Source organism: Mauremys mutica, chromosome 12 (assembly GCF_020497125.1).
Source record: "Mauremys mutica isolate MM-2020 ecotype Southern chromosome 12, ASM2049712v1, whole genome shotgun sequence".
NCBI lineage: Eukaryota > Metazoa > Chordata > Testudines > Geoemydidae > Mauremys > Mauremys mutica.
Genome location: NC_059083.1, coordinates 29,001,360 through 29,021,643, shown reverse-complemented (window position 1 = coordinate 29,021,643; position 20,284 = coordinate 29,001,360). Strand labels below are relative to the sequence as shown.

Genomic DNA, 20,284 nt, shown 5'->3' with positions numbered 1-20,284 from the left:
AAACAAACTTCCCCCAAATCATTTTTGCTGAAGTTATTAAAAAAACCCACCTATGGTTACCCTGAATCCGGTGATGTTTTTCACACACCCCCTGGCATCCAGCTGTGTGCCCAAGTGCATCCCAGGCACAGGCTGGAGGGCAATGCTGGAGTGGGGGAGTCAGAAGCACAGGACAGTGATGTGGGATGAGGCTGAAAATGCCCCCAGCCGGGCTGGTGCCAGAGTCCTGGCTGGGCTGGGTCTGTTCTCTGTGGGGCTCCTGCAGCAGATGCATGTGGGCGATGGCTCCCATGCACCCGAACCCTGGTTCCATCCCCTGCTCCTCCTCCTGCCACCGAGGTGCTGTCCAGGCCAGAAACCAGAGCTCAGCAGTGGTAAGAGCCACCTCGGGAGTCTGGGCTTCTGTGGGGAGCCCCAGACACTCTGTTACCCTCACAAAATTCTCTGTTACTCTCACACTCTAGGGGCACCCACTCATTCCTAGGGCTCAGGCATAACCTTACACTCTGCAGGTGTGGGGGTCTTTTACCAGTGAAAGAGCCTTACACAGTAATATCCTACATAACCTCTATTTATTAACAATCACCAGAACAGAATACACACGCTAAGCATACAATGCTCCCCACTCCCAAAAAGACAGATGAACTTTTCTTGGTGGCCAGTCAGGATCAGGTCCATCTGGGGGACTCCAGTTTCAGCACAGGGTCATTGGCAGGGGGTTGAGGTCTGGCAGCTCTGATCTTTGGGGCCGTGTCCTGGAGTTGGCTCCCCAAAGAACTTCCTTTTGGTCCCCAGTTTATATAGTGAAACCTGAGTCCTGCTTAGCTCTACCTTAACCAATCATTTTAGTAACATTTTACTAACCAATCCTAACATAGTGTAACAAAATTCTCTAACCAATCATACCCCACCACCTTAACTGATTTACAGCTAGCAAAATTAATTATACAACAAAAACTATCAAACAACCAGACAAAGACCCTCCAGACAAACAATAGGGAAGCGGGGACCATAAAGACAAAACAATAAAGAAATGAGGATTTCACAACTACAGCTATTGATAGCATTCTGTCTGACAAGAAATTACTTATCAAACGAAGTTGTCTTTAACCATCTTAAGATCTATTTCCTTATCTGGTGACAGTGGGGGCCATTAGGACAGGGCCTCCTTCTTAACAGCCCGATATTATATTGTTTGAATGTCATTTAGATGCAATGTAAGTGTAAGCAGAGTCAGGATGAGCCTCACCCTGACATCTGGTGGTAAATTATGGGGAGTGCGGAAAGAAGTTTCAAGTGTTTGCATTGGCATTTCAGTTATTTGCATTGGCACGCCCGCCCCACTTAGCATACCGCAAAGCAGCATGGGATGGTTATTTTCACAGCTGTGGGACCCCCAATTTCATTGTTATTGGGGCAGGAGGAACGAAATGTTGTCACCCTGATTAAGTAAATGAGGAACTACAAAACTGTCTTATGATAGAGGGTTTCATTATCAACTAAATAGCACTTGCTAGACAAGGGACATGGGTTCCAAAACCCATTGAAAGGAGAGAGGCTGGGGACAGATATCTGTATTTGGTGCTCTAAGCGCCTTGTGTGAGCTAAGAGCACTAGTTCCACTTATGTCTCTCTCCACTGTGGAATGTCAGAGTTAATTTTGATTACCTTAAGAATCTAGATGCAGGTTACTGAGCTGAACTCACTGGCACTGGGGTTCCCCTAATAAGAGCTGCAATCACTGAAGAGCTGGACTTGCTGCGCTGAGAGCACTGAGTACTGTGTTAATGAGTGGGGGAGCCTGAAACAATACCGTGGAGCAGAGCAGCTGGCACAGTTGAGTGGAGCAGTTTGTACAGCCCTGGGTGAGTGGAGCCAAGCAGCTCGTGAGGACGGCCGGAGCAGATCACAGGACAGCTGGTGGACCAGAGCAGCTGGCAGAGCGGAGCAGCCCACAGAGCCAGTGGACCTGAGCTGTTTGCGGGGACGGCTGGTGGAAGCAGAACCCCACGAAGAGGCAGGGCAGTTGGCCCCGAACCACGTAAAGTGCCCCTTTCTACCCAGGCTGTGGGGGGGACCTCTGCAGAGAGACTCTTGAACTCTGGGGCTGCACTGACCCGGGACAGAGACTTTTGGATTGTGGGACTTTTGGGACTGTGGGTGATTTGGGGGGTTGCTGGACTCAAGGGCCCAGAGAGAAGGACACAGCCCAATTTGCTGGGGTGGGTCTTTGCTCATAGTTTGATCTGTGAACTCTAGTTGAGGTATTTTTCCCAATTTAATGCTTGTTGTTTATCTCATGTAATTAAACCTTTTCTGTTACACCAAGAGTCTGTGCTTGCGAGAGGGGAAGTATTGCTTCCTTGAGGCGCCCAGGGGTGTGTGTAAGATTTTCCCATGTCACTGGGTGGGGGCTCGAGCTGGTTTGCATTACGTTGTGGGGAAGGGACCCCTTTGTATTGAACCCGGCCCTTGCTGCTATCAATTCAGCCTGGCAGAGGGGTTACATAAGGATGTGACTTCCTGCTTCTCAGCTAAGGGCTGCTGCTCTTCTAATCTGGCTGCAGACGAAGACCTTCGGCTTTAGGCCTTACAATAAGGCTACAGAAAAAGGCCTGATCCTTACAACTCCACTGCCCTGGGCAGCCTCCAAGATGCCCAAGAGCAGCCCTTGACCTTTGTCCCTGCACCTTGGGGCAGGTGGAGGATATGGGGCTCCCCACAGCAGCCCAGGCTCCCTGGGCAGCTCTTACCAAGCCCAGCTCTGGCTCCCAGCCTGGCCAGGGGACAGGACCTTGGGGGAAGAGGAGGAACAGTGGGCAGGGCGTGATCAGCTCCTCCACTGCGAATCGCAGCCCCTGCCTCTGCTGCTTCATGCCCATATTAAAAAGTGCAGAGACCATGGCCTCCCTGAACCCTCCTGGATCTGGCACCACTGCACTGAGTGAGTTTAGGCACCTATAGGATTAATTGGGAATTTTTGGCATTGAAGTGTTTCTGAAACTGACACTTAAGCATCTTAAACGGGGACTTTGGTACCTAACTGATTGTGTGTATCCAGGGTAACATTGTTATCCCATGGGGAAGTTCATGTTGCCTTGTATTTTTTGTGGCTGCAGAGCTATGGAATAGAACAGGGGTAGGTAGCGTGTGGCACGTGCGCCAAAGGCGGCACGCAAGCTGATTTTCAGTGGCTCTCACATGCCAGAGTCCTGGCCACCGGTCCGGGGGGCTCTGCATTTTAATTTAATTTTAAATGAAGCTTCTTAAACATTTAAAAAACCTTGTTTACTTTACATACAACAATAGTTTAGTTATATATTATAGACTTGTAGAAAGAGACCTTCTAAAAATGTTAAAAAGTATGACTGGCACGCGAAACCTTAAATTAGAGTGAATAAATGAAGACTTGGCACAGCACTACTGAAAGGTTGCTGACCCCTGGAATAGAGGATAGCAGGGGTGATTTATGGTTCTGTGTTGGGGAAGGTCTGATGACATGCCTGTGAAAGAGGCAGTGTAACATATTCTGAGACAGATTGTTCTCTGCCGTGTGAAAAGCCTCATTTTCATGAGCAAATCTGTGGGCATGGTTAACCCATGGAAATTATTTTTCAATGCTACTTTTGAACAAATTAGTTTTGTTTCATTTTTACAATTCTGTTTTTAATGAATCAACTGAAAAGAATGTCTTTCATAAAACAAATGGAATGGAATAAAAACTAACATTTTATTTATTTATTTATTTGTATTTTTCCACTATCTATATAACAATTTATGCTCCGGAGCAGAAGCAGAGAGAACAGAAGCCCAGAGATCCCAGCAGCCATGGCCTCAGGGACTCCTGTACGGGAAATCCAAGAGGAAACCAAATGTCCCATCTGCCTGGAATATCTGACGGACCCAGTCACCATACAGTGCGGGCACAACTTCTGCCGAGGCTGCATCACTCAGTTCTGTGAGACATGGGAAGAGCAGGACTCTGACCCCTTGTGCTGCCCCAACTGCAGAGTCCGAATCCGGAAAGGGGCTCTCCGGAAAAACTATCAGCTAGCAAATATAGTGGAAAAAATCAAACAACTGGATTTCAAACCAGGAAAAGAGAATCTGTGTGAGAGACACGGCAAAGCCCTGGATCTGTTCTGTGAAGAGGACGGGGAAGCCGTGTGTGTGGTTTGTTGGAGATCCCCCCAGCACAGATCTCACACGGTGCTTCTCATGGAAGAGGCTGCCCAGAAATACAAGGTGGGACACACTGTGGATCTGGGTTAATTCAATTCTTTCCTTTTCAGACTCAGTCTCTCAGAGCCACAGAATCTCCTAATTTCCCAGATTTTCTCCCTGATCTCTGGATCCTCCTAAATCTCTGCCCTGGAGGCTCCTTCCTCTGGGCAGGTGCAGGGAGCCTTGGCCACTGATTGCTGGCACCCAGCCTGTCATTAGGGAGACATGGGCACTAGAGCTCCATGTGAGGCACTTTCCTCACACACAGGACTGAAGCAAGATGTGTCCATGGTGCTGCCAGGCCAGGCATGGAAGGCATGAGCTGCGCTCACCACACCCCTGACAGCATGGGCGGCGGGTACCAGAGGCAGGGCAAGGCAATGCCTTCCCAAACTGCCAGGCGTAGCCCCACCCACACTCTGCCCCCAGGCACCTCCCCTGCTTCTGCCACTTCCTCAGGCTGCCTGGGCTTTAGGCTGGGGCAGGCTGGGGCCGGGCGCCATCCCTGTGCTCTGGGGCCATGGGGGGCTGGGGCCACATTCTGCCCACTTAGCGGGTGAGTGGGAGATTGGGGGTGCTCAGGGGCTGGGGTCCTGCCCCCATAGAAACAGCTGAGTTTAGAGGCTGCACAGGGGGCAGGAGGGAAGAGGGTGTGTGGGGAACATCGGGAAGAGGCTCTGAAACTGTTCTGTGTGAAGAGGATCTAAGTTCAATTTGTCGGGTTTCTCGTCTGTCCTGGGCTCACAGAGCTCACACGGTGGTTCCCATCAAGCAAGCTGTCCGGGAGCACAAGATACAGAGTTGCTGTTCAGTCTCATGGGTAATCACTTTGGATTTTAATTACAGGTTAATGGCATCACAAGTTGCCGGACACTAGGGCTGCTGACAGACTTGCCAGGCCTCTGGGCAAGACGGGGGAGGGGGGGAGGGGCAGCTCCAGGCCTCCAGAAGGGGCAGGACCTCAGGGAGAAGGGGCAGGGTTGGGGCTAGCCTACCCCAGACAGCCCTTCAGCACTGCCCAGGCCACATCACCTGGGGCTCCAGCAGCGATTTAAAGGGCCTGGGGCTCTGGCCACAACTGTTGTTCCAGGAGCAGCAGCGGCTGCCAGGAGCCCCGGGCCCTTTTAAATCACCGAACCCCAGGGTGGCAGCCCCTTTTGCCTCCCTTGTTGGCGGCCTTGCCTGACACAGGGGTAACTGCATCGTTCAGCTGTGTGTAGCCTACATTGCGTGAAAGCGGATATACACATAAACGATACTCCAGCCTCGCAAGGAAAGCAACAGAGGGAGATTTTAAATTTGTCTGATGGAGGGGAAAGCTTTTCCTCTGAGCAGCTGAATCCTTTTCAAACCCAGCTCCCACCAGTGAACTATGGGACCTTCCTACAGCCCCGAAGCTGTTAAATGATCAGAGAGGTTTGATTCTAGGTGGTGCTGGATTCCCAAGAGCTGCAGGACAGTCTGTGTGAGAGTGCTGCTTTCAGCTCGCAGAGGGGGAGTTACAAGCTGGGTCTGTTATTACTGATTGGATCACAGTGTTTAATATTGTTATTTGCATCCCTACAGCTCCCAGATGAGCTCTGACCTCGATTGTGGGGGGCCCTGCACAAAACCCAGTGAGGGACAATCCCTGCCCTGAGCCATTTACAGTCTAACTGGACAAGACAGACAAAGGATGGGAGGGGAAACTCAGGCACAGTGAGGAGAAGTGACTTGTCCAAAGTCACTTAGTGGGTCAGTGGCAGAGCTGTGTATAAAACCCCCACTTTTCCAAGGCCAAGTGCAATGTTCTATCCACTAGGCTACGCTGCCTCCCCCGCCCACCCCCAGCAGCACTGAGCAGTGATGAAGTGTGGCCATTAGGAGGAAAAGACCTTGATAAAGGTCCCAGGCCCTGCAGGGCGATGACGTTTCCCACTGGGATTCTGAACTCCTGTGCTGCTCCACGAGGGGTTAAACTCAGATGCTGCCGGCCTGCACTAGAGGAGCTCACGGGGCTAAACACTGCGTGGGACCCCGAGAACCTTGAGTCCGCACACAAAAGGGCTCCAGACAGCTCAGGTCCATGCCAAGTACCACTGGGATTACACTGGGTTGTAGCAAAACCAACCCCAGGCTGGAGCTGACCGGTGCCAGTCTGACCTGCTCTGTTGTGTATGTGGGCAAGGACCAGTCAGAGTGGTTCCATTAGTCCCACCAGGCAGCCTTTTGAAATCTCCCAGAATGCACTGCTTCCGGGATCTTTACCAGGGAATGGGACTGTGGGGTACCTGCCCAGGGGGCATTGCCATGGAGAGGGGTTAGGACAGCACTTGGGCAAACCCCAACCTATTCTTTGTACAAATCTGCATCATGTCTAATTAGGGAGGTCACTGAGGCATCCCCAGAACATCGGATATACCCACGCCTGCCTGCATGGGCCCGTCCTCACCAGTATCAGTCACCCTGTGTGGATCCCACCACCGTTTTTTCCAGCGTACCACCCACCTGCATCATTCTGCATGAAGGTGCCACCCCAGCCCCACCCCCACTCTCACGGGTGTCCTCCTGCAACCTCAGTCTCCTGCTCTCTCTTTTGCACCAGACAAAGCCACATCCAGTGCTGGGTCTCTACCGCACAGGGACAGTGCTCCACAAAACTGGACTGTGCAGCTTCAAACCAGACGAATGGCCTCCCGACATCTCACGAGTTTTGCCCTGGTGCTTAGACCAGCTCTGCCCAACCAGTGCAGCCCGAGGGCTTCACGGCTGGAATCCCAGCCCATATTGAAACCCTGGTGGCTTCTGGGATTTGTATCCCTTTGTTTGTTAAACCTTCAAAAACAGGTTTGTTGGTTCACCCCCTTGTGACTCCAGTGCCCTGTTATGCTCTGTACCATTAATCAATTCACAAATACCAGTAAAGCATGGGTATAATTGAGATCTCTTGCTAATTACTAAAAACAGTGAACCAGAATTGGTAACGAGTCTCAATGTAACACGCTCCTAGTTTCCATTAATGAGGTTTCATCACCTTGGTGGTCCTGATGTCGCAAAGCAATTAGAACCACAGTCATCTTGGGTTTCAGGTGGAAAAACACCCACTTCCAAGCACCTCTGAACTATCCAGATGAAACCTCCCAAATAATTTCTGTTTCTTCAGGAAAGAATCCAGGCCCATTTGAAAACTCTGAGGGAAGAGAGAGAAAAGCTGCTGGGATTGAAAACGACTGGAGAGAGGAATTGCCGGGAATATCTGGTAGGTGCCTGTTGTTATGAACCAGCTGTGGGACTGGCAGTGGGAGGTCTGACTGGAGGCAGACTCCTGTGTGGCCTACGTGAACATGGGCTTGTGTGTGTTTCTCCTGATCACAAATTGCTGGGTTAGATTCATGTGTAGACAAGCCCTAAGCTTTCATTTCAGTTGATGAGTAGCCCTTGTGGCTTGCCTGAATTCACACAAATGTCCCTGTGAAGTGCTTGTCCACTGGGTCTAGACATTTTGTGCATTTTAAAAACATTTGTTTCTTTTAACTCCCCTGACGTCTCTGTCAGTGTAGTGCTGAGTTCTGCCTCCTGCTGCTCTGGGTCTGAATTTCCACAGACCATAAATAACAGAAGATGCTGACCATGACTGACAGGGAAACATCCCTTTCACAGGGACACAGGGGCCAAAAGGGAAGGTGTGAGAGAATCCCCTGCCTAGTACCCACAGGGTAGAGTCAAATGTCAGAAATCTGAGGATTTTCAAAGAAAATCACCCTCCTGCTCACTCAGCTCTCCATGAAATGACCCTGGGCTCCATCCATGTCCCTGACCAGCCCTTGGCCTATTTCGTACAGAAACAAACACAAACCGAGAGGCAGAAGATTGTGTCTGTATTTCATCAACTGCGGCAGTTCCTGGAGGAACAAGAGCGACTCCTGCTGGCCCAGCTGGAGAAGCTGGACAAGGAGATTGTGAGAATCCAGAATAAAAATGTCAGTAAAGTCTCCGAGCAGATTTCCCGTCTGAGTGAGCTGATCAGTGAGATGGAGGGGAAATGTCAGAAGCCAGCAAGTGAATTCCTACAGGTGAGACTGAATGAGAAACATAGGTGGGTGCTCCAGGACAGCCAGCTCTCCCCCTCAGTGCTACCCACCCTCAGCCCTGCCGATCAACTCCTCCCCCTTCTTCCAGCACCATCTGCCTGCTGCAATCAGCTGTTCCACAGTGTGCAGGAGATGCTGGGAGGGAGGGGGAGGAGCGGGGAGGGAGTGTGCTCATGTTAGGATTCTGTCCCCACTTTGAACTCTGGGGGACAGAGGTGGGGACCCACATGAAAGACCCCCTAATCTTATATTCCATCAGCTTAGGTTAAAAACTTCCCCAAGGCACAAATTCTTTTGCTTGTCCTTGCTGCCACCACCAAGTGATTTAAACAAAAAATCAGAGATGGGTAACTTGGAATCCCTATTCCCCCAAAATATCCCCCAAACCCCTTCACCCCCTTTCCTGGGCAGGCTTGAGAATAATATACCAACCAATTGCCTTTAATGTAAGTACAGACCAGACCTTTATCTTTAGGACACTAAAATCAATCAGGTTCTTTAAAGAAGAACTTTATTATAAAGAAAAAAGTACAAGAATCACACCTGCAAAATCAGGATGGAAGGTAACTTTACAGGGTAATAAAAAGATTTCAAACACAGAGGACTCCCCTCTGGACTCAGCTTCACAGTTACAAAAACAGGAATAAAACTACCTCTTAGCATAGGAAAAATTCACAAGCTAAAACAAAAAAATAACCTAACACATTTCCTTGCCTTAGTTAGAATTTTTGTAATCTTAGATGGATCATTTCAGGTAGGTTTTCAGGAGCTGTTGTCCCTGCTTGGTCTCTCTCTCTATCAGGAGAGGGAACAAACACACAGAGCCCAAACAAAACCTCCCGCAACCCACCGAATTTGAAAGTAGCTTCTTTCCTTATCGGTCCTTCTTGTCAGGAGCCAACCAGGTTATCTGAGCTTCTTAACCCCTTAGAGGTAAAGCGATTCAGTACAGCTGCAAGGAGGTATTTTATGTTACTCTTTCCTTAATATTTATGGCAGCTCACAAGAGGAGGCGAGGAAGAGACAGGGTGGAGGTTGAGTGGGAGTGGGAAGGGTTGGTTTGGGGTGTGGCATTGGGGAAAGGTTTGGAGTGAAGGTGGGGCATGGGGTTGAGCACCCCCAGGGACAATTGGAAACCGAAACTGCCAGACCCCCACAGAAGGAGGAGCGGGCTGCTGAATCATATGCACTGGAATCCAGTAGTCGGAGATCTCAGTGTAACTTGGCGTGTGCATTGCTGACATCTGAGTGAGTATTATTCGTAGCAGAGTCTCAGGGATATGAAAGATGGAAAAGCCCCATTAGCTCAGGGAATCAATGGCCCTGGGGCCAGGGCAGGGGCTCTTCCCCCATACTTCCTAAATCCCTTCCCTGTGTGTGTCAGAGAGGACTGAAATTCTTTTGTCTCTCTCTCCTCTAGGATGTCAGAACCACCTTGAGCAGGTATGTGGCTCCCTCGCACTCCACAATGCTGGGAAAGAGCTTGATGTTGAGGGTAGCACCACATCTCCCCGGGGCTCTACACAAAATGTGTGGGGAGATCACATGTTGGATACAAATCTCTCTGATCAGCTTCATCCTGGGGTGCTCACTCTTGTACAGAAGACTCTGGAATTCTCCAGTCAGTGGGAAGGACTGACCTCAAGTATTTTGTAGAGATGTCACATCCCTGGGGGACTGGCTGCCTCAGGATTGTGGGGATGGACTATGGGCCTGTCACTGCAGGGCACTGGTCACTATTCAGCCCAGGGCAATAGTTTTCAAGAACCTTTCCCCATCTGAGGGCTGTTTGGAGACCTGTGAGAAATGAGCTGGGGCGGGGGGAGATGGTGTCTCAGTCTAGTTCCTAGAGGCAGATTTCTACAGCACTTCACCTGGGAACCTCCTGTCCCTGAGAGCATGGAGGCCAAGGAGTGAACTGGCCATGGAGACTCAATTCCCCTTTTGTCCCCAGAGCTGGTCTCTCCAGGCCAGAGTTGAAGAATATTAATGACCTTTGAAGGAGAAGGTTGCTTGGCCCTGGGCTGTGTTGCATTTGCTCTGAGGCTGGGAGAAGTCGAGGAATTCTAACTCCAGGCCCATTAGAGCAGCGACCCACTAGCCAGAATTTATAATGAGTCACACAGTAAAATATAATCACGTGAAATTGTTTCCCTCCAGGTGTGAGAAGGGGAAGTTCCAGCAGCCAGAGGAGATTTCTCCTGAACTGGAAGAGCGAGTCAGTGGTTTCTCCCAGAAAATGATTGTGCTAATGGAGATTCTGGGGAAGTTCAAAGGTACTTAGAAGGGATCTAGGAATGGAAATTGGGATAAGCCTCTGAGAAGAGAATGGTGCTGATAAATTGGTTCACACTTAGATGATGCTGTTAAATTAAGAAATGACTCAAAGACTTTAAGGCCAGAAGGGACCATCATGATCATCCAGTCTGACCAACTGCACACTGCAGGCCACAGAATCTCACGCACCCACTCCTGCAATTGACCCCTAAGCTCTGGCCAAGTTACTGAAGTCCTTAAATCATGATTTTAAAACTTCAAGTGTAACTGGTTGAGCACTCAGCAGTGTGGCTCCTCCTGCTGGTCAGTCAGGGAATTAGGTTTCCCGCTCCAGAGCGCCCACTGCTGGCCAGAGTCTCTCCTGCCTCAGGCCCCTCCATGTCCCTCCTGGACCCCAGTGCCCCTTACCTTGGGGTTCTGCCCACAGCAGTACCCCCACACTCTGGGTCTCCTCTCCCAGGGGCATCCCAACCCTCTATACCCACCTTGCCTCAGTGGTTACTGCCAGTCATCTAGCCCCCTTCCTCTGGGGCAGCCTGCAGTCCACAATGTCCACTCATCATTAGCAAAGGGGTTGGACCTACTGCCTTTCTAGCCCTAGTACCATCCCTGGCCCTTAACAAGGCCTCAGCCTGGGGACTTGCCAGGCTCCCCAGCTCTGCCTGCCCCACCCCAGCCCTGCTCCGTGTAAGGTACCTTGTGCTCTGCTCCCAAGCAGCCCTGCAGTGAGACTCTTGCCTGCCTAGCTCCCAGCCCTTTGATCAGGGCCAGTTGTGACCTAATTGGGTGTGGCCCCAGCTGTGGCTTCCTCCTGAGCTGCTTTTAATCTTTTACCTCCTTTTATCCCAGGAACAGGGTAACTGCCCCACTACACAAGTTACAGAGAATCCACCATTGACTCTAGTTCAAATCTGCAACTGACCCGTGCCCCGCGCTGCAGAGGAAGGAAGGAAAAAAATCCCCAGGCTCTCTGACAATCTGACAATTTCTTCCCCACCCCAGATATGATGGTCAGTTGGATACTGAGCATTTTGGCAAGACCCAATAGCCAGACACGTGGTAAAGAACTCTCTATAGCTCAGAGCCCTCCCCGTCTACTGCCCCATCACCAGCCATGGGGCACATTTCTCAATGGTGGATCCAGCCCATCACTGAGCTCTGGTCCCGTTTGCAGCTAGATTGGGCCAAATGGGCTGTAGAGAAGGAGAAAGCCCCTCCCCCATAATCAGGGATCCCCCCAGCAGCTGCAGGCACAAGGCGTGTTCCTGAGAGGGCTGGGGATGGGCTGGGGGTGGTGAGGGCGGGTGGAAGAGGGAAGGGGTGGACGAGGGACAGAGGGACGTGGGCAGTGTAAAGCTGGGCCTCTGACACTCTGCACAGTGGGCAAGACACACAGGGGCCATTGTCATAGGGATGTAACTCTGTCTGGCTTCAGAACTTCCTCAGCCTGTGCCAAGTTCTGCACCGGCCCCTGCAGCCACTGAACAGCAGAGTCACAAATGGCCCCTCCCCTCTCTCCTTTTGCAAGCATTGGGGTGAATCTGGCCCATAGAGTCAACCTTCCCCTGCCTCAGTTTCCACATTTATGAAATGATTTAATTATTATTCCTATATCTGCCTGTGGAGGATGGGGGCCCCTTCATGTTGCTCTCTGTAGTGTCAAAGGGACCCAAGTGGGTAAAGTTACTTTTATGCCAAAGTCTTTGCAGGCTCTGGGTCTAGGTTATGACAAAAGGCCGTAAATGAATGAGACAAACCACCTAGAGGCTGAAGGGAGGGAGGGGATGAGGAGGGGAAAAGTAAATCTCGCAGATTGTCTGTCCTGGGATAGTTGTGAGGCTGCAAGGATGTTGGTCCCAGTGCTGGGAGATGCCTGAATCACAGAGGAAATAGAAGATTTCAAACTTTTTTATATTAAATAACTGAGTGTCTCTGTCTGTTTCTCTGTCATAATTATAAAAGTTACAGAGTGGGGACGCTGTTATAAGTATGAAAGTCTGAAATCTCACCTCTCTTATCCTTTCCCCCTCCAGACACTCTGCCGTCTGCACTAGACAGAAAAAGGGGGGAACCCCTAGGAGCCCCCAGACTGGGTGAGTTTGCAGGTGGAGATTGTCTTTAAATTATGAGAAAATTCCAGAGAAAACGTCTTCATGAGATTGTAGCTAAAGTTACCAACCAAACTGACAGCGACCATGACACACACAGCCCTAAAAATAACACATTAAAAAGTAAGGAGATCCAGGGGCCCATGTCTCCCCGCACAACACACACACTTTTAAAGGTGGGATGACCAGGACACTTTTCAGCATGGGCATAGTTTGGGGGAAGAGGGCCATGTTGCCCCCCCCACACACTGCAAGCCTTGGGCAGGCGTGGAGCATGGCAGGCAGTGTCTATGCTTTGGGCAGGGCAGCTGAGCAGCTCCTCTGTAGTGCAGCCCCTGCCCACAGCACCAATCTCTCCCTGGTGCTGGCCTCTCTCAATGGCCCCACCCCTGCTCCTCTTTCCCTGAGGCCCTGGCCAGGCCAGAAGCCAGAACCAGGCTGCCATCCAGGGACTGCACTGGGAAGCCCTGGATCCTCCACCTGCCCAGGGTAGTGCACCCCGGGGAGTGGGGACATGGGCTGGGGACTGCTGCCAAAGGCCCATGGACCCATGTCCAGGGCAGGTGGAGTGTAAGGGGCTCTCCATAGCGGGCAAGTCTCCCAGCCTAGCCAGGGGGCAGGGCCTCAGTCAGGGCCACGGAGGGGGCGGAGACACAAAAACAGTCCTGACACCACCCTTAGTGCTGAGTTCATCCCCATTCTGATGAACAGAAACACTCTTAACTGAGTCACACGCGAACAGAGCTCCCTGCCACATCCCTCTGCTTCACCCCGGTGCAGGGGGTCCCCCATCGCTCTTCTCCAACATCCTGCCTTTCCTCTGGGCAGGGCTGGGCTCTCCCATTGGAGCTGCTCACTGCTTCCTGGATTGGGGAGATGCTCTTCCTGTGAGACTGTCAGCTCCTCCTTTCGCTCTAGGCTGGAGATGGTGCTACCACACCCAGTGCCACCTCCTACTCTCTGCTCTTAAGTGGCTGTTCCCCATTGCTGCACCTTCCTCTCTGTTCCCTGGCCTGGGAGTGGAGGCTGCATTAGGGGAGGGAGCTTCCCTCTGGGGTTTAAAGCTGGTACCTGCCACTTCTGCTCCCTCAATAAAAGCTTCTGACGCCTTCCTGGCTGTGTCTGTGCTGCTGGGAATGGGGCAGCACCAGCAGCAGGAGCCGGGAGCTGAAGCCTCTGTGATAAATGAGTTACCAACCAAACTGACAGCTCAGGGACCAATCCATGCAACAAACCTCGATGCCAACTCTGCCCACATATCTACACCAGCAACACCATCACAGGACCTAACCAGATCAGCCACACCATCACTGGTTCATTCACCTGCACGTCCACCAATGTAATATATGCCATCATATGCCAGCAATGCCCCTCTGCTATGTACATCGGCCAAACTGGACAGTCTCTAAGGAAAAGGATAAATGGACACAAATCAGACATTAGGAATGGCAATATACAAAAACCTGTAGGAGAACACTTCAACCTCCCTGGCCACACAATAGCAGATCTTAAGGTGGCCATCCTGCAGCAAAAAAACTTTAGAACCAGACTTCAAAGAGAAACTGCTGAGCTCCGGTTCATCTGCAAATTTGACACCATCAGCTCAGGATTAAACAAAGACTGTGAATGGTTTGCCAATTACAGAACCAGTTTCTCCTCCCTTGGTTTTCACACCTCAACTGCTAGAACAGGGCCTCATCCTCCCTGATTGATCTAACCTCGTTATCTCTAGCTTGCTTCTTGCTTGCTTATATATACCTGCTCCTGGAAATTTCCACTACTTGCATCCGAAGAAGTGGGTATTCACCCACGAAAGCTCATGCTGCAAAATGTCTGTTAGTCTATAAGGTGCCACAGGATTCTTTGCTGCTTTTTCATGATAAATAAGAAACTAATGAAGTGGGACCTGTTACAAAGACTGAGGAGCTGCAGTGACATCTCTGCTCAGTCTCAGGGCTGGTCTACACCGGGGGGTGTCGATCTAAGATACGCAACTTCAACTACGTGAATAGCGTAGCTGAAGTCGAAGTATCTTAGATCGATTTACCTCTCGTCCTCATGGCACTGGATTGACGTCCGTTGTTCCCCCAGTCGACTCCGCTACTGCCGTTCGTGCTGGTGGAGTTCCGGAGTCAACAGGAGCGCGTTCGGGGATCGATATATCGCGTCTCAATCTATTACTACCTGCCGATACAGCGGGTAGTCTAGACGTACCCTCAGGTGTCCAGGACAGAGGCAGTTCCCTGGGATCCGGGACTGTTCCAGCCTGAATGGGGCTGCTGGGGAGCGTGAGAAATGGCCCCAGCCTCCCCCAGGGCTGAGCTCTGCCCCTAACGCTCTGATTCTCTCTCCAGTGAATGTGACTCTGGATCCAGACACGGCTCATCCCAACCTCATCCTGTCTGAGCATCGGAAAATTGTGAGATGGGGACACACGCAGCAGCGACTGCCCAACAACCCTGGGAGATTTGACACTTGGCCCTGGGTGCTGGGCTGTGAGGGATTCACCTCGGGGAGACATTGCTGGGAGGTGGAGGTGGAGGTGGAGGATGGGCGATGCTGGGCTGTGGGGGTGGCCAGAGAGTCTGTGGGGAGGAAGGGATGGATCAGCCATAGCCCTGAGGGGGGGATCTGGGCTGTGAGGCGGTGGGGGGATCAGTTCTGGGCTCTCACCTCCCCTGAGACCCCCCTGCCCCTGAGCCGGGTCCCCAGCAGGATCCGGGTTTGTCTGGATTGTGACTGGGGGCAGGTGACATTTATCGATGCTGGTGACGAGGCCCCGATCTTCACTTTCCCGCCGGGCTCCATCCCTGGGGGGAGAATCCGACCCTGGTTCTGTGTGGTGGGGACATGGGGATCCCGGCTCAGACTGTGTCCCTGAGACACACTGCAGAGAGTGGAACTGGAAATGAGCCTCTCTAGCCACACAAAGCCCAGTCTCTATGACCTTGGAGGACTCCCATCTACCCAGCCTCTGGCTCCTCATCTCTATGGCCCCTGAAAGCACCTCCCCCGCCCTCTTTGCAGCCCCAGGGATGGGAGGGGGAAGAACTCCTGAAGCTGCAGGAGGGGCAGAGGTGGGGGCTTGGCAGGGGGAACTAACAGCCGGGCTGGGGACAGGCGGAGGTGGGGGTTGCAGGGGCACAGCGTGAATCAATCAGGGTTTGGAGGGTTGGGGAGAAGCAGCAGCAGCCAGGAGCGTTTTGTACAGATCTGTGTCCTTAGATCTCACTGGGGGCTCCCAGCCGGGGATCAGCACGAGGGGAAGGGATAAAATCAGGGAAAGAAGAGAGCAGCCGAGGGGGATGATCTGTGACAGGGAGGAGAGACACAGGGAAATAAACGGGGATAGGAAGTGAGGCTAGAACAATAATGAATAGAAAAGGACAGTATGGAAGGAAAGGGAACGTGAGCGGGATGGGGAGATTTATTTCATGTTACTGAAAGTGAGACTGTAACTCATTAATTCCCTATATTAATTCCTGGCCATTGGTGCTATTTTAGTGCCATAAAGAAAACTGTTCTCAGTAGTTGGGGATCTCCTTGTTGGGCTGTGGTTATTAAAGCTCCTTCTTAACTTCTTCTGCTTTGCTACTTTCCAGCTACTTACTGTAAATAAAACATTACAAACAATTCTTCTTCTTTGTTCCACTTTAATGTCTCAGGTGCAGGTGGGCATCATGGGATTTGCTTCCCAACTGGGTTGTGTCCCTCCAACCCCCACAAGGAATATCGCGCCTTTAGGAAGAGAGATTGGATTTTAATGTGATGTGTCACTCTCCAGCCTGTGCTCTGTCTCTATCCTGTATCCACCCGTGTCAATCAGGAATTGCTCAGATGTGCTCTATGAAGAGGTGACTGGTTACACAGGGTGCGATCCATGAAGGGACTTGGGTGTTGCAATTCTGAGCATCACAGTGAGTAATTTAGTGGAAGTTAGCTAATGTAACGCCAATATTTAAAAAGGGCTCTAGGGGTGATCCTGGCAATTACAGACCGGTAAGTCTAACGTCGGTACCGGGCAAATTAGTTGAAACAATAGTAAAGAATAAAATTGTCAGACACATAGAAAAACATAAACTCTTGAGCAATAGTCAACATGGTTTCTGTAAAGGGAAATCGTGTCTTACTAATCTATTAGAGTTCTTTGAAGGGGTCAACAAACATGTGGACAAGGGGGATCCGGTGGACATAGTGTACTTAGATTTCCAGAAAGCCTTTGACAAGGTCCCTCACCAAAGGCTCTTATGTAAATTAAGCTGTCATGGGATAAAAGGAAAGGTCCTTTCATGGATTGAGAACTGGTTAAAGGACAGGGAACAAAGGGTAGGAATTAATGGTAAATTCTCAGAATGGAGAGGGGTAACTAGTGGTGTTCCCCAAGGGTCAGTCCTAGGACCAATCCTATTCAATTTATTCATAAATGATCTGGAGAAAGGGGTAAACAGTGAGGTGGCAAAGTTTGCAGATGACACTAAACTACTCAAGATAGTTAAGACCAAAGCAGATTGTGAAGAACTTCAAAAAGATCTCACAAAACTAAGTGATTGGGCAACAAAATGGCAAATGAAATTTAATGTGGATAAATGTAAAGTAATGCACATTGGAAAAAATAACCCCAACTATACATACAACATGATGGGGGCTAATTTAGCTACAACGAGTCAGGAAAAAGATCTTGGCGTCATTGTGGATAGTTCTCTGACGATGTCCACGCAGTGTGCAGAGGCGGTCAAAAAAGCAAACAGGATGTTAGGAATCATTAAAAAGGGGATAGAGAATAAGACTGAGAATATATTATTGCCCTTATATAAATCCATGGTACGCCCACATCTCGAATACTGTGTACAGATGTGGTCTCCTCACCTCAAAAAAGATATTCTAGCACTAGAAAAGGTTCAGAAAAGAGCAACTAAAATGATTAGGGGTTTAGAGAGGGTCCCATATGAGGGAAGATTAAAGAGGCTAGGACTCTTCAGTTTGGAAAAGAGAAGACTAAGGGGGGACATGATAGAGGTATATAAAATCATGAGTGATGTTGAGAAAGTGGATAAGGAAAAGTTATTTACTTATTCCCATAATACAAGAACTAGGGGTCACCAAATGAAATTAATAGGCAGCAGGTTTAAAACAAATAAAAGGAAGTTCTTCTTCACGCAGCGCACAGTCAACTTGTGGAACTCCTTACCTGAGGCGGTTGTGAAGGCTAGGACTATAACAATGTTTAAAAGAGGACTGGATAAATTCATGGTGGCTAAGTCCATAAATGGCTATTAGCCAGGATGGGTAAGGAATGGTGTCCCTAGCCTCTATTCGTCAGAGGATGGAGATGGATGGCAGGAGAGAGATCACTTGATCATTGCCTGTTAGGTTCACTCCCTCTGGGGCACCTGGCATTGGCCACTGTCGGTAGACAGATACTGGGCTAGATGGACCTTTGGTCTGACCCGGTACGGCCTTTCTTATGTTCTTATGTTCTAATTTTTAGGCAGCGGGAAAATCACAGGAACAGCAACACTGTGACCCTCAGAGCTGAGTCAGGGGCCTAAAGGCCCTAGACCAGTGTTTCCCAAAGTGTGGTATGCGTACCCTTGGTGGTACGTGAAAGAGTTTCAAGGGGTACGTGACATAATTTTTTATTTTACTTTATCATTGTTTGTTTTTTTAGCAGCAGAAAACAATTCACTACAATTTAATATATAAGAATGGTGTACACTTGTACAGTAGAAATACACACAGGTTTACATTGTAACTAATATGATAATGCATTCAGAGCTAACCCCCAACCAAAATGACATTGGTGTAGTTTGCTCAAATTTTGTTTTCAGGAAGCTATCTGAAGCCAGCTCCAAGAGCTGCTGTTCTTCTGAAGCAGCGAGGTTATTTGGCAATGTTTGAACATTGCTGATAAAAGAGTTCCTTATCCATTCGAAGGTGCCGTCCGGTTCAGGGAAATACTTATGAAGATCTTTCTGCAAGCTTTCCAAATGCTGCTTCATGGTTTGCAACACATCACTATTAAGTTCGTTAGTCAAGTTTATTACTAAGTCATGAAGAGATGGAAAGGAATCCAGTTCATGATGACCAAGACGTTTCTGCCACACTTTCAGTTTTGCGACCATGGCACTCACTTTGTCTTGAACATGGAATATGGATATGAGTTTCCCTTGCAAGGCTAGATTGAGGTTGTTTAAATGAACAAAGATATCTGCAATATATGCTAGTTTGCATAGCCATTTCCAGTCATGTACACGATCGTGAAGGTTAAAGGTTTCATCTAAAAAAACCTTGCAGTTCTTCTTGCAGCTCAAACAGGCAATTCAGAATTTTTCCATGCGATAACCATGGCATTCATAGTGTTTGTCTTCCTTTAGGGTTGTTTTTGCCTCCTGCTTAGACCCTGGCTGCCCCCTCCTCCAATTTGTCCCCTTTGCCCCTTTTTTAAACTCCTGTAAAAACCACTCAGCACAATCTTACACTTAGTAAGGGCAGGGTGAAGGGCAGTGGCTTCAGCAGATGTTACTGAGCACGCTCACTTCACCATAAGTAGCACATTCCTACAGGGAGCAGTTTTCTGTACTGAACCGGTGGGAGAGTTAATTAATCCACCCCAACGGGCGAGAGCAGCTCTGTCTGTGGGAGAAGCTAAAAATAAATAAATGCCAATTGACTCTCCTTTGGCAGGAGGCAGGCAAATGGGAAATACCAGCCAGAGGGGATTTCCCTGGTAGATAAGGTTTCCAACTCTCCCGGCCCAGACACCATTGCCACAAATGGTGTCCGGTCCAGGAGAGTTGGGAACCCTACTGGCAGATGAACAAATTTTCCCACAGACCCTAGAAAAGGCTGAAAAGCTGAAGAATGACCAGCTCTGGTCTGAGCATGGGCAGCAGGTAAAACGCCAGGGGAAGGGAGGTTAAACAATGGTGGTTGAAGCACGAAGGGACATAGGAATCTTTAGCACATCTGGCATGTAAATATCTTGCTATTTGGGCTGCAACAGTGTCATAAGATTGCCTCTTCTCACTTGCAGCATTACCTCCTGCAAATGGAAAATAACTTCTTTGTCTTAGCGACTGGCAGAAAAAGAAGTAGCACTGAGTGGATTTCTTGACTCTAAAGTTTTTAATTGCTTTATTTTTGAGTGCACTTATGTAACAAATCCATATTTCTAAGTTACACTTTCATGATAAAGAGCCTGCTCTACAGTCCTTGTATGAGGTGAACTGAAAAATACGATTTTTGCTTTTCGTGTTTCCAGAACAAATATTTATACTCAAAAATAATATAAAGTGAGCACTGTACACTTTCTATTGTGATATGAAAGATGTGAGAGATTTTAGATATGAAAATGTAGAAAAACATCCAAAAACATTTAACAAATTTCAAATGGTATTCTATTATTTAACAATGTGATCCTTTGAGATTAATATTTCTACCCACGATGAATTTTTTTGAGTTAATCACACGAGTTAACTGCAATTAATCAACAGCACTAACATGACTCTAAAGGTTGAATCTGGATCAATTAGCCTGCAAGGTTCTTAACTCTTCGGGGTCAGGTTGTAGGATTGAAGAATGAAATCACCCTTTTAATAAATGATA

The 20,284-nt window shown here is 49.3% G+C and overlaps 2 protein-coding genes across 2 annotated transcripts; both read left to right on the top strand.

Moving 5' to 3' along the window:
- Positions 1-1,994: 1,994 nt before the first annotated feature.
- On the top strand, positions 1,995-10,654 carry LOC123346117 (tripartite motif-containing protein 10-like). Its single transcript, XM_044983344.1, has 6 exons — positions 1,995-2,041; positions 3,792-4,245; positions 7,367-7,462; positions 8,046-8,276; positions 9,715-9,737; positions 10,455-10,654. The coding sequence occupies exons 2-6, from the start codon at positions 3,829-3,831 to the stop codon at positions 10,576-10,578; spliced, it is 891 nt and encodes a 296-aa protein (XP_044839279.1). The 5' UTR covers positions 1,995-2,041; positions 3,792-3,828; the 3' UTR covers positions 10,579-10,654.
- Positions 10,655-13,555: 2,901 nt separating this feature from the next.
- Positions 13,556-16,574, top strand: LOC123346660 (butyrophilin subfamily 1 member A1-like). The gene is made up of 2 exons (XM_044984135.1): positions 13,556-13,566; positions 14,888-16,574. The coding sequence occupies exons 1-2, from the start codon at positions 13,556-13,558 to the stop codon at positions 15,558-15,560; spliced, it is 684 nt and encodes a 227-aa protein (XP_044840070.1). The 3' UTR covers positions 15,561-16,574.
- Positions 16,575-20,284: the final 3,710 nt, after the last annotated feature.